Here is a 15,639-nt window from a genome sequence, read left to right as displayed (position 1 = left end):
TATAAATGAGAGCTTTGCTGCATATAGTATTCTGGGTTGAAAGTTTCTTTCTTTTAGGACTTGGACTATGTCTCTTTATTCTCTCCTAGCCTGCAGTGTTTCTGATGATAAATCAGCTGTTTGTCTAATTGGGGAACTTCTGAGGATAATCTGGCATTTCTTTCATGCACATTTTAGAATCGTTTCTTTATGTTTTATTGTTGAAAGTTTGACTATATGTATCATGGTGAAGATCTTTACTGAGTGTGTCTGTTAGGAGTCTATGTGCTTCCTGTACTTGGATGTTCCTTTATTTTTCCAAATTAGAGAAGTTTTTGCTATGATTTCACTGAATAGGCCTGTAATCCATTCTCTATTTCCATGCCTTCAGGAACTCCTAGCATGTATGTTTGGTTGGACATGCATGTTTGGTTGTTTGATAGTATCCTATAAATCTGAAACACTATTTTCAGTTTTTCCTAACTCCTTCTTCTTCTTTTGTCCATTTTCAAAGATTTGTCTTCTAGCTCAGATACTCTTTATTCTGCTAAGTCTGTTGCTAAGGCTTTCCATTGCATTTACTATTTGACATGTTGAATTCTTCATTTCTAATATTACAGCTTGATGTCTCCTTGATACCTCAATCTTTCGGCAAAATTTATTATCCATGTCGTGTGTGGATTTCTTCATATCATAAGTTTGCTTCTCTGTATTTCTAAGTAACTTTATGATTGTTCTTTTGAACTCATGTTCAGGCAGTTCATCCAGCTCTTTGTCTTCTCCCTCTAATATGAAGTGTTATTGTGTTCCTTTGGGGGAGTCTTGTTGTCTTCCTTGCTCTTGTTTCTCATATTTCTGTGTTTATTTTTAGGTGTTTGTGGAAACACATGTTGGTTTTATCCTTTGGTGGTTGTATCTTTGAACTATGCCTCTGTGGCTTAGTGGTCTGCTCCTTCAGTGAATATCCAGAGGTGTGTGCTGAGTGGGGCCAGGGAGCTCTGGACAGTGCTTGAGGGTGAGGCTTTGTCCATAAACTTTCTGAAGACCTACCTATTCATATAACCTCAGAATATTAGGTGGATTAAAGGTTGATCTGTTGTATCAAAGAGACTCACAAAGTTCAGTGACTTAAAGATAATATGGAAATAAATTTTCCCCCATGCAATCTTCCAGCCAGTTTAGGCTATTTCCACCCCACAATATCTAAGGAATCCAGACTCTTTTCATGTTGTTCCACTGCCACCCAGTGTGCTGTCCTCATATGCACACTTGAACCCTAGTCACTGCCACATCCTGTGACTCTCACATCATGTGTTCTGACCGATAAGAAGGGGAAGGAAAACATGGAGCGTCCAAGCCTAGCAGCCACGCATGTCACTTCTGTTCACGTTGCATGAAGAGAACACAGTCACACATCTATCGCTAGGTGCAAAGGAGGCTGGGAAATGTAGTCTCTGGCCCAGCAGCCACATAAGAAGGGATCATGGATCTTGGTGAACAGCTGTAAGTCTCCTCCAGTTGAGGAGCAATTGAGTTCTTTCTTTGGATTGTTTGGTAGCTAAAATGATGAAAACCTCTTGTCACAATTATATGCTGTTTTTCTAAAATGCCTTTTGCTCTTTAGGTAGCCATGTTTATACAACACATGCCTTCTCAACTCCCAGTTGTGTGTGTCCTAGCTGGGGTTATAGCAGACATATAAGGCAGTAAAGCCAAACTTGTATCTTAAGATCAGAGGGATGATTTCTGTTCCATAATTTTTTCAGATGATCCCCTCCTCACACCCAGACAATACAGGATTCTGCCCCTTATGAGTCTGAAGCTGAGCCCAGATATCTGTAGTCCCCATTCCTTATATGTGCATCAGAGATTGTTATGATACGTGCCTTTCAGGTTGTTGTGAGGATTAAATGAGTGAGCGCTTCTATAGTGGCAAGTATAATGCCTTCTTCACAGAGATCATTCAGTGAATTTCAGCTCTCATGATTATGTTAAAACATAAATCTTGGAACAGTAAAATTTTGAAGAGTTTATTTGTGCAGGCAGTGACTTATGGGTTGGGCAGCTCTGAAATAAAAGTGACTCAGGTCTCCACTGAAGGGACACCGGGGGACAGTTTTATAGGATGAATGTGGAAACAGAGCAATGAAGTTATTTGGTAAACATTTGAACTGTTGCCTGTTTTACACTACCTTGTGGGGCAGTTCAAGACTATGTGACTAATTTCCAGTTGTCCCCCTGTGGTTGGCTGAGATTGGTTTTATTTTCTTTTAAATTATGGTTTGCTTAACCAGGAAGCCAGGGCATCAGCATCACATCGGTCTCATGACCCTGCTTCATTATTTGAGCATTGATGACTGTGGCTCCCATTTTTTATCTCTTTATCTGTTGTAAGGCCTTTATTCATAAAACAGTACTCAATACTACCCAAGGTTTGGCAATAGAAGGAGTTTTACCACATGGAAAAGGCGTTAGAGGTAGTTTGGAGATGGGGCCTGTCTACTGAATTTTGGTGTTCTCTCTTTTCAATGTTAGTGTGAAATCTCATCAAATTATATAATAAACAGTTAAACATTCGACAAGTTCTTGGAGACTAGAATCCATGTCTTCCTAAACCTTGGGTTTCTGACTTCCACTTTTAATACATCCAACACCATGTTCCTTGTCTAATCCATTAGTTATCTATTGCTGTGAAATGGACAGCTCCAATACTTAATTGTCTAAAATGGTTATGACGTACTACTTCTCACAGTTCTGCAGGCTAGCTAGTTCTGCTGAGCTCTCCTAAGATCATTCATGTGGGTACCTTTAGCTACAGGGTCAGTGGGAGACTGTGCCCAGCTGAGAGAGTGAGTGACTGGGCTTTGTTTCCACATGATCTTTTCTTCTGGGCTTCTTCATAACATGGAGATCCCAGGATGGCTTTTCTGAAAGAGCCCCTGCTTGTTAAATATCTGTTCATGCTCCATTGGCCAACACAGGTCACATGACCAAGTCCAGATTCCATGTGAGGAAAGAGTACAGAACAATGCATATCAGGAAGACTGATTCAGTGGGGGCTATTACTGTAATAATCTACACCATCATGTTTTATGGTCATCAGTTCCCCCTGGCCATGGAAAGGACAACACAGTAACAATAGTTGGTCCCCTAGTTCCCACCAAAAATTTTAAATGGAACTTATGTTCGTGATAAGTGATATATACCTATGTATATTATAGAGTTCATACATATGATGGATTTTTAATAAACATTATCAAATGAATGTTTTTATGAATAGCAAAGTTATCCATGGAAAGAGTTTGCAAATAATGTCCTCTAATATTAAGAATTATAGATTGAAATTTCTCAACAAAGTACTTGTTATAAAAAATGATAGTTCTTCATAGATTGTATATTTTGTAAATTCATGAGTTACAACATTCATTTTCTCTAATTTGCCCAACTATGCCAAAAACTGGGCCCAATACAGTTCCTCAGCACATATGGCTAATGGGCTAAGTAAAAGTATACTTGGAATGGTCCTATTTCTTTGATAAAGAACATATGCCATTACATAATAGGCTAAAATGGGACTCTCTTTTTTCTTTCCAAACTTCCACTTCAGAGATTACTTGCTGATATAAATAACAGAAAACTCAACTGCTTTAAGCAATAAGAAAATGTATTGGCTTATGTACCAAGACATACAATGGCCAGGCTTCATGGTGTTTGGTCTGATGGCTCAGAGAGGAGGTCATTAGGACCTAATTTCTGCTCACCTCTCCACTCTACCTTGGCTGTGGTGTTGGCTGCATCTTAGGGTTGGCTCCTGCCATGGTCGGAGTGGCTGTCAATGGCCATGAGAGCCATATGCTCCCTTATTTACCATCAGTGTGAGAAAGACAGAACATCCTAGCTCCTACATCTCTTCTTGAAGAAGTAAAAACTTCCTTCTGAGATGCCCATCCAAGACCTCCCCTCTCTCTTTTGGCATTAATTGGATCATATGACCATTCTTGAACAAGATGTGACAGTGGGGGCACAGAATTCCTTTGATGGGCTTGGGCTCCCCAAGTCCCAGTCTTGGAGGGGGAGAGTATTCAGCATGGGGGATCCCTCAGAGCTCCTGAGAGACATAGATACCCTCATAAGACTGAAAACTGCTAGAAAAGGTGAAACACATGCTGAGATGGCAATCAGCAATGCCCAGTCCACCGTCTCTGAGGCCAAGCCCTTTCTCGTTAAGTGCCACCTCCAGTGCATTCACTTTCTGTGAAGATTCCTTGGAGCCTTTTACTTCCCTTCATGTAATATCTTTCAACTGAACTTTTACCTCTCACATTCCAGGGTTAGAAAATTATGATAGCCATCAACTATTGAGGGAATATGTAGAGACAAGCCAGCAAGTCTTCCCCATCCTGATCCAGCAAGAATTTTACATCCATTCATTCTAGAAGGAGATCGTATAACCCCCATCTTATTGATGAGGAAACTCAGAAATGTCCAGCACACTGCCTGAAATCACTGAGTACAGAGGTGAAGGTCAAGTTCAGGTCTCTAGACTCTGGACACTCTGCACTTTTCACTCTGTTACACTGCCTCCCAACAAAATATCTGTTTGGTTTTAACCAGACCCTTCACTTTATTTTAATATTTCCTCTCTGATCAAGTCAACATTTTTTGAAAATGGAAACTCCTCATGTTTTCCAACTTCTTCCGTGTTTCTTAGGAAGCAGCTTAGAAAAAAAAATGTTTTAAATCTATCTTGTCTTCCACAAACAAGCCAGAGTATGCTATTTTTATTTTATGATTTGCAGTTAGTCACTAGTTGTGGTTTACTGAGTTATGCTCCTGGCTGTTTGCTACATACTTGCTATTGTAAATAACATTATAAATCATGTTTACTTATTTTAGCTGTATGTTACCTGTTGTCAAAATTATGATGGAAGGTAAGTCTCACTTAATGAAGACTTCCTTTTGTCTGTCTCTAATCTATTCTTACCCCTGCCTGATAGATGCGATGAATCATACAATCAATTATTCAACAAATACCTGCTGAGTTCCTGTGTCAAGCACTGCTTCAGCATTTAGGGTGCAGCAGCACTGGCTCTACCGACAAGCGTGAGCCCGTCGGCATCTCAGCCCTGCATTTGTGCATGAACAGGAGGCACTCCAAGGCAAAGCCTCAGATTCCCAGATTGAAAGCCGGCGGTAAACACTCGGATATATTGTTCGTAAACGCTTGCCACTTCTCTCTAGAACCCAAGGCAGTTAAAGGAGCTCACAGATCCACTGTGCCCTTTGAGTTGGGTCTCAGCGATCCGCGCCCACAGGCATGAAATTCAGTTCCATGGAACGGGAGTTTCACGGGTGCATGCACAGGTCCTGAGGTTTGAGAAGGAGTCCATGCTGGACAGGGAGTCGCCACCTTGCCCGTCCCTTCTCTGGTTCACGGAGGAATTTGCTGGGTCTGGGTACAGCATCGCTGAAACCTTTGGATGCTGGTCTGGACCCAGGAACAGCCTCCTCCAGGAGTGGGCGTGTCTAGGAGGGATTAGGAGAAGCCTTCCTACCACCCCGGCTTCTGCTGCAGGTGGCAGCCACGCTGGGAAGAAAGGCTGTAGTGATCTGCGTCCGAGAAAACACATTGCTGTATTGTTGTTTTTAAGATCCTAATTGCTGGGTGGGAAATGTTTTTATTTCACAGATACCGGGTGTCTGCTGTGACAGCACGATTACATTGCCGACAGTCTTTACGGAAGGGCCCAAGGCCTCCCCGGGGAGAGCGGAGTGAGGCTCTTCCTCATCTGAACCAGACAGCCTCTATGGGCCCGTGGGTCCGTTCGATTTAAGCACGAGTGGAAATCAGTAAAAACACACGATAAGAGCAAAGAATCAGTCTGGCAGTTTTGTACCATAAATGATCATGGTCAGAAACACTATGGGGGCTTGAAGGAGGGCTGCAAAAGTAACAACTCCAAGTTCCACTGCTGTTACAGCTTCCAACCGGGCGCTCTCTCGCTCTCACTGGAAGAGGGTAGCAACATGTAAACACTATAAGGGAGCAGGGGCAGCTGCAGAGTCACCGTCTCCGCGAGACCCCCTCCCCTTGCGACCGAGGCAGACCCAGCCAGCCCCGCGTTGCGCGGCGGCGACAGGGGACGGGCGACCTGTGCGTGGCCGGATCAGCACTAGAAGGCGCTTTCGCAGGAGCAGGGCAGCGGCCTGGGGCGCGGCGGGGGTGGGCGCCGGCAGCCCTCGTCCCCCTGCGCTCGGCGAGCGTGGTGGTAGTGCGGGCGCGGCCAGCGGTGGCGGTGGAGCGCCTGGTGGCCGCGCGCGTCCTCGCCGTCCTCGGAGACGCCCTCGCGCGCGCAGCCGACGGCACCCAGGAGTCTCCGCAGCCGCCGCCGGAGCTGGCCGTCGGCTGCCTGGAAGAAGAGGTAGACGAAGGGATTGAGGGCGCTGTTGGCGGCCCCCAGGACGCGCAGCCCGGCGGCCAGGCCGTCTCCCTCCCAGTCTCCCGCGGGCCGAGCCGACCACGCGGCCGCCAGCCGGGCGGCGAAATAGGGCAGCTCGTAGCCCGCGAACAGCAGCGACAGCGCCAGGCTCATCTTCAGGCTCTGCACCTTTGCGCGGGGCAGCGCGCTGGGCACCTGGGCTCGGGCCGGGCTCGCCGACCAAGGCGCCACCTCCGCCGCCGGGGTCTGAGGCCGGCGCTGCCGCCAGACGTAGAGCAGGCGGCCGCAGGCGACGCCCATGACCGCGACGGGCGCTGCGAAGCCCGCGACGGCCTCGTAGAGCGCGTAGACCTGCAGGTGCCAGCGCGGCAGGGATGTGAAGATGCCGCGGCAGCGATGCGCCCCGGGCCAGGAGCGGGCGGCTGGGGACGCCAAGGGGGTCCCCGCGCGCACCACGAAGGCCGCGGGCAGCGCCAGCAGCAGCGCCAGCAGCCAGCCCAGTGCGGCGAGGGCGCGCGCGGGCAGCGGCGGGCCCTGCGGACGGCGCACGGCGCGCTGGCGCTCGAGGGCGATGAGCGCCACTAGGTGGGCGGAGGCGCCGCGGCCGGACGCCTGCAGCAGGTGCAGGCAGCGGCAGGCCAGGTCGCCGGCGGCCGCGCGCGGCTCTCCCAGAAGTTCCCAGGCCAGCTGCACCAGCGCCGCGCCCCCGCACGCGTACAGGTCGGCCACGGCCAGCTGCACCAGCAGGAAGTCCATCTTGCGGCGCTTGGGGCCGGCCCCAGGCCCACCGCCGCCACCGCACAGGCGGCACAGCACCGTGGCGTTGCCTGCTACCGCCAGCACCAGGAGGGCTCCGAGCAGGGCCAGGCGAACGCGGCGGCCGGGCAGCCCGGGCGGCGGCGGGCCCGGGGCGGGGGCTGCCTGCCCCGCGGTCAGGTTGAGAGCCCAGGCCGGCGAGCTGGGCGCGGAGAGGTTGGGCGCCGGCGGCAGGGTGCGCGGAAGGAAAGGGTCCTCCATCCTTGGCCCCGGGCGGGGCGCGGGGAACGAAGCGGCGGCGAGGTGGCGCGGGCTCCGCGAGTACCCAAAGTTAGTTGGGAAAGCGCTCGCGAGGAGAGGGAGATGGGTTCGGGCTGATTGGCCCTCGGTGGTTTTTGTAGGTGGTCCTCGTCATCTGTCACTCCGGCGTGGGTTGTACACTCGAGGAACACGCGTGATCCCCATTCTCCCCCTTCGCGTCGCGCCTGGCGATCCTCTTCCAGTCGCCGCCGCTCCCCTCGCTGCCAGCGCGCGAGCCTCGGACCCCCCCCACTCCACGCCCCGTACGCGCCGGTGGTCCCCCAGCACGGAGCGCGGGGCGCAGGCTGGCAAAGTCGGCTTGCGGGGCGGTTGGAAAGCTTTGTGTGGTCCCGGCGCCAACGCACGAGAGGAAGCTCTTGCCGGAGACTGTAATCGCCACTGGGAAAATTGGAAAAGACAGTTTTGATTAAAAATAATTATAATAATAGGAGATTCGAGATGCCATGGGTTTGCACTAGCATGAGAAAGACAAGGGTCCCGAGAACCCTGACTGCGTTGTGAGAGAGACGGGCACGCGTTCCTCTGTCCAGCAGTGAGAGCGTTGGCAGCGGCGAGGACTGGATTTGGGGGTGCCGCTCGGCAGTGAGGGGCGGCAGCGGCTTGCGGATTGTCTCGGATGCTTCTCATGGATCGCAGCTGCTGTCGCCTGCCCGGTGATGAGGAGCCCTCCTCGCGAGTCTGAAGAGGGCATCACTAGGTTTTATGCCAACGGGCAGTGCACCCACTGCTGCGCCCCTCGTGTGTTCAGCCGGCGAGGGGAGATGTGTCATCCAGGCTCCTCGTGCTCTCGGGTCTGTTTTCCCGCAGACGCGAGGCTGCTAGGAGGGCCTCCGCCTCCAATAAGCCTTGAGAAAAGGTGACTAAGAAAATGATAAGGCGGCCAACTTTTTTTTTTTTTTTTTTAAGAAAGAAACCTAAATCACAGGAAATGGCTTAGATTAAATGCTGCTGATTTTTATTTTAGTCCGACTTCCTCACAAACAAATTTTAAGTTTTCCTATTGGAAGCATGCATTTGTCTTTTATGTAACACCCCCTCCACACACAGCATCACCCCCACACACTGCTAAGTCATGGTGAAGGTAGAATTTCTGCTTCCTGGTCTGAGGGCCACAGCAGTGAGCTGGCTGCTGGGTTTACACTAATGGGAGGTGTGGCGGCTGCTGGGTTCACACTCCCCGGGAGGTGTGGCATCTGTTGGGATCACACTAATGGGAGGTGTGGCATCTGTTGGGATCACACTAACGGGAGGTGTGGCAGCTGCTGGGATCACACTAATGGGAGGTGTGGCATCTGCTGGATTCACACTCCCTGAGAGGTGTGGCATCTGTTGGGATCACACTAACGGGAGGTGTGGCAGCTGCTGGGTTCACACTAATGGGAGGTGTGGCATCTGCTGGATTCACACTCCCTGAGAGGTGTGGCATCTGTTGGGATCACACTAACGGGAGGTGTGGCAGCTGCTGGGCTCCCACTAATGGGAGGTGTGGCGTCTGCTGGGCTCCCACTAATGGGAGGTGTGGCGTCTGCTGGGTTCACACTAATGAGAGGTGTGGCGTCTGCTGGGCTCACACTAATGGGAGGTGTGGCATCTGCTGGGTTCCCAGTCCTGGGGAGGTGTGGCGTCTGCTGGGTTCCCAGTCCTGGGAGGTGTGGCATCTGCTGGGTTCACACTAATGGGAGGTGTGGCATCTGCTGGGTTCCCAGTCCTGGGAGGTGTGGCGTCTGCTGGGTTCCCAGTCCTGGGAGGTGTGGTGTCTGCTGGGTTCCCAGTCCTGGGAGGTGTGGTGTCTGCTGGGTTCACACTAATGGGAGGTGTGGCATCTGCTGGGTTCCCAGTCCTGGGAGGTGTGGCGTCTGCTGGGTTCACACTAATGGGAGGTGTGGCATCTGCTGGGTTCACATTCAGCAGGAAACATTTGGAACTTCAGGTACATGGAATAGGAGGGTGGATGGATATAGATGATTCCCCTGCCGGTTGCTGTTAGAATCACATTTTCCAAGCATTGTCCTTTTGCCAGAGACTTTTGTGATTTTCTTCTTCCTCCTCCTCCTCCTTTTTCTTCACCATCATCATCATCATCATCGCATTTGTTGTCATGTCTCCGATGCCTCCCACTAGGCCTGTTACGTGGTAGTTGAGATGATGAATTAATGACTATATAGTGCATTTCGGATAATTTTGATGAAAAGTTCCTGCTTTGACTATAAATCCATGCCTTTCATATCTATGGCAGTATCTTCCAAAGGAGCTCAAGGAAGCTTCCTGGAGATGTATGGTTGGGAATGCCTTCGATGAGACATTTCAGAAAGAGGTGGGCGTGGGTGTTTAGCCTAGTGGTTAAGACACCTGCGTACCATAGCAGGGCCTGGGTTAGAAGTCCAGCTCCAGTTCCTGGCTCAGCTTCCTGCTAATACAGTGACGAGGGCTCAAGTGAAACTGAATGGAGTTCGATTTCTGCCCTAGCTGGGGCCGTTGCAGTCATTTGGAGAGTGAACAGGTGGATTGAGAACAGAGCTCTCTCTCCTCTCTCTCTTTTCAAATACATAAATATGCTTTAAGTAAACCAACAAAACTTTAAAAACAAAATGAAAGAGATAGGTAGAGTGATATACTTGGAAAATCTGAGCTTTTTTTTTTTTTTTTTTTTTTTTGATTGATGGATTGATTTGAAAGGCACGGTTACAGGGAGGATGGCAGTGTTTAAGCTGGTCTCAGCAAAGCTTAACTCTGTTCTTGATCGGACACTTTCCTCCAAGAGTTTTGTCCAAGGCGCTTTCCTTGGTAACATACGTGGTCCCAGCTATGAGCCACTTCCCCCAGGGAGCCCTCAGGATTTTCCTTCATCCAGTGAGTCCCCGAGCCGGTGTCAGCCCAGTATTCTCCAAACAGTTGCTCCATTTGGCTTAGATTTGTTGGAAGTGCTCCTGTACCTTATAAAACAGAAATTACATGTCACAAAGCCTAACTAACGCAGCCTAATACCTGATAAAACACTGATTTTACAACTCACTCTTATCAAAACAATACATGCTCACAGCTTTGAAAATCAAACAGGACAAGAAGGCTGACAGTGTGAAGAATTGCATGTTCCAGGCATCTCTTCTCATTCAGATTTCTGTTTGCAGTTTCTTCTGACATTTGCATAATTCCGTGGTTGTAAGTATTAAGCATGTATAGAGCGATTCGTTAGTTCAGCAGTGAGGAAGGGTGAAGATCTAACTGTTAGGCCTTTGTCTGCCCCATTCCTCCTTTCCCATACCGTGAGTACAGTAATATTGTAATTTTGGGATAGACCTATGTTCAGTGTTTATGTTATTATGAGTGAACGTATTCTCAGCCGAGCGTTGTAGGTTATTATGAATATCCTCTTCTTATTTTAAAATTAGTAAGTGCTTTTTCTTAATTTTCGTTGTTACTAGACATAAGTTTTCCATGACCCTCAAATGGCCCCTGCCTGCCCCTTCTACAGGGCCTGCCTCATAACACAAATGTAACAACTCTGATGTTTCTCTCTAGGAAAGCTCCTCCCCAGAGACCTCCGTTTCCCTCCGATCTGGGCTGATTTTTCTTAGGCCTGTTGCCTGGCTGTCATCTGGGGCTTCTGTTGATGGCCGTTATTGAAACTCTCAGCCTTTCTTTGGGTTTTAGTTCCTGTTTCCTGGATTTCTGGTCTTTGTGTTTCCTCCCTTTCGGTGGAAGGCTTCATCCGATGTCTCATCAGGGTGAAAACGCTGTCCAAGTGGGAGACCTCACTGTGCCCACCTTGTAGATTCAGTTGGAATGGGTGGCATCCTGGAATTTCAAGTTTGTCATTGTCCTGGACGTGACTTTGCCTGATCTCATGCCAATTCTCCTGTTTTCTGATTTTGTGGTTTTCTCTCTCTCCCTTCCTTCCTTCCTTCCTTCCTTCCTTCCTTCCTTCCTTCCTTCCTTCCTTCCTTCCTTTCTCTGGGAAGAAAGCATCTCTCTGGGACTTCTTGAGAAAGGGTGACTTTTGGGGACCTAGCGTGTCTGAAATTTCTCTCTCCTACCCCCAAGCATAGCATATGATCCTCTGGGCTGTAAAATTCTCTTGAACATATTTCCTTCTGAATGCTAAAGGCAGTGTGCCATCGCTTTGTGGGCTCCTAGGTATTTGTGTGGAGAACCTTAAGCCATTCTGAGCTGAGATTTGTTTGGATCTGATCACTTTGTTTTCCTTTCTGGAAGTTTGTCTTTGTCACTGACACATTTCTCAGAGATCTGTTTTGCCATGGATTTATTTTTATCCCCTGTGCTAGCACATCAAGGCACCTAGATTTTATTTGACTGTAATATTTCTTAGTGACCTTTAATCTAGTGCAGTCTTTCCAAACTATATTTTTGCTTTCATGATGCTGACATTTGAAGAGTCCGTGACACGTGTTTTGCAGCCTGTCCCTAACGTTGTATTTGTTTCCACATAATTATGTTTGGGGCTTTGGCTTTTGGTGGCAGGAATATTACATAGGTGATGCTGTGAACCCAGTGAATCATTCAGGGACACTCAATACAGGTGCTGTTTAGTTTGATGCATATGTCTTGAAAATTCAATATTTATTTTCTAATTTAAATGGTTTGTGTTAATTGCAGAAAAATAAGTAATATGTATATAGATCCAAAGCACAAAAAAGGTTATTTAGTATACTGACCAGAGATCATCTTTTTTAAAAAAAGATTTATTTATTTATTTATTTATTTTGACAGGCAGAGTGGACAGTGAGAGAGAGAGAGAGAGACAGAGAGAAAGGTCTTCCTTTTGCCGTTGGTTCACCCTCCAATGGCCGCCGCGGCCGGCGCGCTGCTGCCGGCGCACCGCGCTGATCCGATGGCAGGAGCCAGGAGCCAGGTGCTTTTCCTGGTCTCCCATGGGGTGCAGGGCCCAAGCACCTGGGCCATCCTCCACTGCACTCTCTGGCCACAGCAGAGGGCTGGCCTGGAAGAGGGGCAACCGGGACAGAATCCGGCGCCCCGACCGGGACTAGAACCCGGTGTGCCGGCGCCACTAGGCGGAGGATTAGCCTAGTGAGCCGCAGCGCCGGCAAGATTTATTTATTTTGAAAGAGTTACGGAGAAAGGGAAAGAGAGAGAGAGAGATTTTTCATGCACTGGTTCACTCCTCAATGGCCAAAACAGCCAGAACTGGGCCAGGTTGAAGCCAGGAGCCAGGAGTTTCATCCAGGTCTCCCACATGGCTGCAGGGGCCCACAGACTTGGGCCATCTTCTGCTGCTTTTCACAGGTCATTAGCAGGGAGCTGGATGGGAAGTGAAGCAGCCAGCAGCTTAACCTGCCACACACCACAACACCAGCCCTGAGATCAACATTGTTAATAATTATGTATTCTTCAGTCTAGATCTATGTATTTACAACAATAGGTTCTACACAGAACATTTTTTTTTAAATATTTATTTATTTATTTGAAAGGCAGAGTTACAGAGAGGCAGAGGCAGAGAAAGGTCTTCCATTCGCTGGTTTACTCCCCAACTGGCTACAGTGGCCAGAGCTGGGATGATCCAAAGCCGGGAGCCAGGAGCTTCTTCTGGGTCTCCCACGCGGGTGCAGGACCCCAAGGACTTGGGCCATCTTCTACTGCTTTCCTAGGCCATAGCAGAGAGCTGGATCGGAAGAGGAGCAGCTGGGACTAGAACTGGTGCCTAAATAGGATGCCAGCACTTCAGGCCAGGGCTTTAACCTGCTGCACCACAGTGTCGGCCCCCTTATTTCTTCTTAAGAATAACAAATTTAAGGCTGAGAATGTTATTCTGAGTACAGTTTTGCTTGTCTCATATATCCTTTTAAATTTCCTCATAATTATAAAATTAGCATGTAATTGTAATCTTTGACCCAAGAATTATTTGGAATTATTCTTTTTAAATGTTAGAAAATTGGCTTAGAAGTCTTATTTAATCAGAATTTAATATCCTTGATTATAAATAAGACACACAATTGTATATATGACCTGCGAAGATGGGAATAATAGCACAAGTTTAGATCCTCTGTTTGCCACTTTGAATTTCTTCATTTTTACAAAAAGAATTATTTAAAAAATTTATTTGAAACCCAGAGTTGCAGAAAGGAAGATACTCAGATATCTTCTACCCTCTGGTTCACTCCCCAAATGGCCACAAAGGTTGGGGTTCGATCGGTGGTGGGGTAAGATGGGAACTCCATGCGGCTCTCTGTGTGACTGGCAGGGGCCCAAGCACTTGGGCTGTCCTCCGCTGCTATTCCAGGCACATTAGCCAGGAGCTGGATGGCAAGTGGAGCAACGGGGACTCAGCAGGACTCCTATGTGAGATGCCAGTGTCACAGGCAGAGGCTGAACCTGCTGGTTAAGTACTGGCCCCAGCCTTGAGCTGCTTCTACCTACCTCCTGTTGAGTGGTCTTTTTCTTACTTCATAGGCCCTTATCAGCAAGCTCTCATTTAGTTTGATTCAGTGGTTTATAGAATTTTTAAACAGTAAGATTAATACCACTGCAATAGTCTTTTCCCATAATTTTATTAGTCACTGCAGACATTCATTGCCCCCTCCACCAATAAAATCTTTATAACAATTTATTCCAGTTAAAAGAAAAGCCAAAAAAATCTCATTGGGAGAAAAAACAGAACTACGTGGATTTATACATTCATTTTGGGAAGTCATATTTTAAGATTATACCTTCCCAACCAAGCCCATGTTCACATCTTGCTTACATACTTCAATGGGACCTTATAGCTTTCTGTTTTTGTTTTGTTTTTTTTTTTTTTTTTAAACCCTAGGTTTGGACTGTCGCTCCCCGTCTTCGTGGAGGAACGACACAGGACCCTGCGCTGTTCTTTCGTCTGCTCGGCCCTCCCCGGGTTTGCTGCTGGTTCTTCCCGGGTTGGCTACCGACCCTCCACCTCCGTGGAGGGGCGGTTCCCCCTGCCACATTCCCCACTTCCGCGGGGGAGCGGCACACCACCGGCCGGCTCTCTCGGGGGCTGCACAGGTGTTCCCCTTAGATGTTCCTCGTGCCTGTTGTCTCTCTCCTCCTTTATAGTCCTCTTCCGCCAATCCCAACTCTGCTACCCACATGCCGAGCACGCTGCTCTCCTCCAATCAGGAGCAGGTCCTACAGTTTCTTGGTTGAACTGGAGGCAGCTGTGTAGAAGCTGTTACTCCCTTCTCAGCGCCATATTGTGGGAAAGCAGATGCATAGAATAAGTCTTAATTCCAGTAACTTAGTCTAGTCCGAGTTGCTCCCAGTTGCTCCCCACATTGGACTTCTCTTTAAATTGAAATCACAGGGAATGGTGTTTGGCATAGTGAGTTAAGCTGCCTCCTGCAATGCTGGGATCCCATGTGGGTGTTGATTTGAGTCCAAGCTGCTCCTCTTCCGATCTAGCTCCCTGCTAATGTGTCTGCAAAAGCAGCAGAAGATGGCCCAAGTGCTTAGGTCCTTGCCACCCGCATAGGAGACCCAAGAGAAACTCCTGGCTTCTGGCTTCAGCCTGACTCAGTCCTGGCCTTTGCGGGCATTCGGGGAGCAAACCAGAGGATGGGAAGCTGTTTCTCTCTCTCTAACTCTGCCTTTCAAACCAATAAATAAATAATAGAAATCATTTCATAGGATAAATAGTGTGAGTGGACTATTTCCCTTAATTTCCATTTCTATTTTTACCTAGTGATTATTTTGATACATTGATCATATATATGCTATCATTTAACAAACTCTATCAGTTCTAATAGCTTTTGACTAGAATCACCTGAGTTTAATGAAATGGAGATGCGAAAATAGTAGAAAAAACAAAATCCATTGTCTTTAACCAAAAACAAATAAAAACAGGTAAGATTCCCAGTTGAGGTGGGTGCTTCTGGTCTGAAGACTGTGGTATGAATGGAGGGTTCTGGACCAGTGGTTCCCAAATTCGGCCCCATGTTACAATTCCCTGGAGGCTTCTAGCACCCCCTGATGGTTGCGGTAGGAGCTAGGCACTACTTTTTAGTAGTGGTTGGTGATTCCTATTTGGAGCAGAGTTGTGAACCTTTGTTCTGGACCCACAGTGAGTAAACTATGGTCCACAGGTTCCAACCGTGCATTTTTGCATGTGAAGTTTCTTTGGAGCTTAGCCATGTACACGTGTTTGGGTGTTGTC

The 15,639-nt window shown here is 48.1% G+C and overlaps 1 protein-coding gene and 1 long non-coding RNA gene across 2 annotated transcripts in view; one reads left to right on the top strand and one right to left on the bottom strand.

Annotated features, from left to right (window-relative positions):
- LOC127492856 (uncharacterized) overlaps nt 1–15,639 on the top strand; it is a 39,512-nt gene that overhangs the window by 3,835 nt on the left and 20,038 nt on the right. The window lies entirely within an intron of this gene.
- On the bottom strand, nt 6,008–7,573 carry GPR150 (G protein-coupled receptor 150). The gene has a single exon (XM_051854008.2). It carries the CDS (start codon nt 7,434–7,436, stop codon nt 6,153–6,155), a length of 1,284 nt encoding a protein of 427 aa, XP_051709968.1. The 5' UTR covers nt 7,437–7,573; the 3' UTR covers nt 6,008–6,152.

The sequence above is a fragment of the Oryctolagus cuniculus genome, chromosome 14, assembly GCF_964237555.1.
Source record: "Oryctolagus cuniculus chromosome 14, mOryCun1.1, whole genome shotgun sequence".
In the NCBI taxonomy this organism is placed as follows: Eukaryota; Metazoa; Chordata; class Mammalia; order Lagomorpha; family Leporidae; genus Oryctolagus; species Oryctolagus cuniculus.
The sequence above is the reverse complement of the archived record's forward strand: the minus strand, read 5'-3'. Positions and strand labels throughout refer to the sequence as shown.

Coding starts and splice junctions, on each gene's coding strand:
- GPR150 (XM_051854008.2), bottom strand. CDS start 7,436: ATGGAGGACCCTTTCCTTCCGCGCACCCTGCCGCCGGCGCCCAACCTC.